This window comes from Arachis duranensis, chromosome 1, assembly GCF_000817695.3.
Source record: "Arachis duranensis cultivar V14167 chromosome 1, aradu.V14167.gnm2.J7QH, whole genome shotgun sequence".
Classification (NCBI taxonomy): domain Eukaryota; kingdom Viridiplantae; phylum Streptophyta; class Magnoliopsida; order Fabales; family Fabaceae; genus Arachis; species Arachis duranensis.
In genome coordinates, this window is record NC_029772.3 from 38,380,645 (window position 1) to 38,381,911 (window position 1,267).

A 1,267-nucleotide genomic window follows, 5' to 3' on the forward strand; every position below is an offset into this window, starting at 1 on the left:
GATTTTAGTGTATAAATAGTATTTATTTAAAAAAAAATGATTAGACATATCCCATACAAGAATCTTCTCACGGGCCCATACCGGGTTTATTAACATGCTTGTTTTTATTTTCTTTCTTTATTCTCCCTTTTTATTTTATTTTTCCTGATTTATTTTTATCTTGTTAGTTGTTGGAAAAAGTAAGAAAGCGAAAATAATTTATTAGCTTGCTGATAATAGAAAAGAGAGATTAAAATAACAAAAAATTATTGGAATATATAATCATTTCTCAATCAAATAAAGTACACTATAGCTCAACAGCTTCAGAAAGACCCTTCCACTCTAAAGATAAAGCATACAATGAATTGAAGGGACAATAACGAGAAGTTAATCTCTCCATGCACGTACAAGAATCACACACCAATTAATAATGAAAAATTAAGAAAAAGAAAACAATAATAATGGAAATTAAAACAACAACTAATACCATAAATATATTTTGCATCATTGCTTAGTTGCATTGGAAGCCATGTGGCACTTTCCTTGAGCAAACATTGAGGAGCAAGCTAAGGGAGATGGGAAGGTTGAGGTTCAGGCCCAAAACATTTGCTTTAAGGGCGGTGCAGAGGCACGCGGCGGCTTCAAGGTCGACGAGGCCGTTAAGGAGGGAGCAGCAAGGGGCCACCGGTGGCTGCCCCAAAGTCACATTCAGAAGACCGTTGAGCACGTTGGCGCACACGCCAAGTTTGAGTGCGTCACGTGGGCAGGCTGCAGTGCCACGCCCGCCGGAAGGTGTGGATGGAGTGGATCCGGATCCACCAGATCCACCCGATCCACCCTTGTGGTGGTGCTTATTGTGCTTTGGTGGAGGAGGGCATGGTGCATTGTTAGCGGAAACAAGTGCAAAGAAGAGGATGTTGAGTGTGAGGAAAAGAGCAAGGGAAGTGGTTTTGGAAGCCATCTCTTCAACTTAATAATTAGTTATGTAACTCACTCACAAGTGCTTGAGCTTAATTAAGATATTATTAGTGTTTGTTGAAGATGGGAAATACTTGGAGTGAACGGTTGTTTATATAGTGCGAGGGTGATGAGTTGTTCTAACTTTAAATATTCATGAGTGGACGTACAATTATTATTATTATTTCAAATAAATTAAAGATCGGAATAGGGACTTTATAAGAAATATTTTGAATATTTATTTTTGTCTTAGTAAATCGATATAAATTTCTTTATTATTTGACATAACATACATGATATGAACATAAAATATATTTTACATTTTATTTAG

At 36.6% G+C, this 1,267-nt stretch overlaps 1 protein-coding gene across 1 annotated transcript; it reads right to left on the reverse strand.

Moving 5' to 3' along the window:
- Positions 1 to 235: 235 nt before the first annotated feature.
- On the reverse strand, positions 236 to 1,032 carry LOC107485740 (14 kDa proline-rich protein DC2.15). The gene has a single exon (XM_016106281.3). It carries the CDS (start codon positions 938 to 940, stop codon positions 491 to 493), a length of 450 nt encoding a protein of 149 aa, XP_015961767.1. The 5' UTR covers positions 941 to 1,032; the 3' UTR covers positions 236 to 490.
- Positions 1,033 to 1,267: the final 235 nt, after the last annotated feature.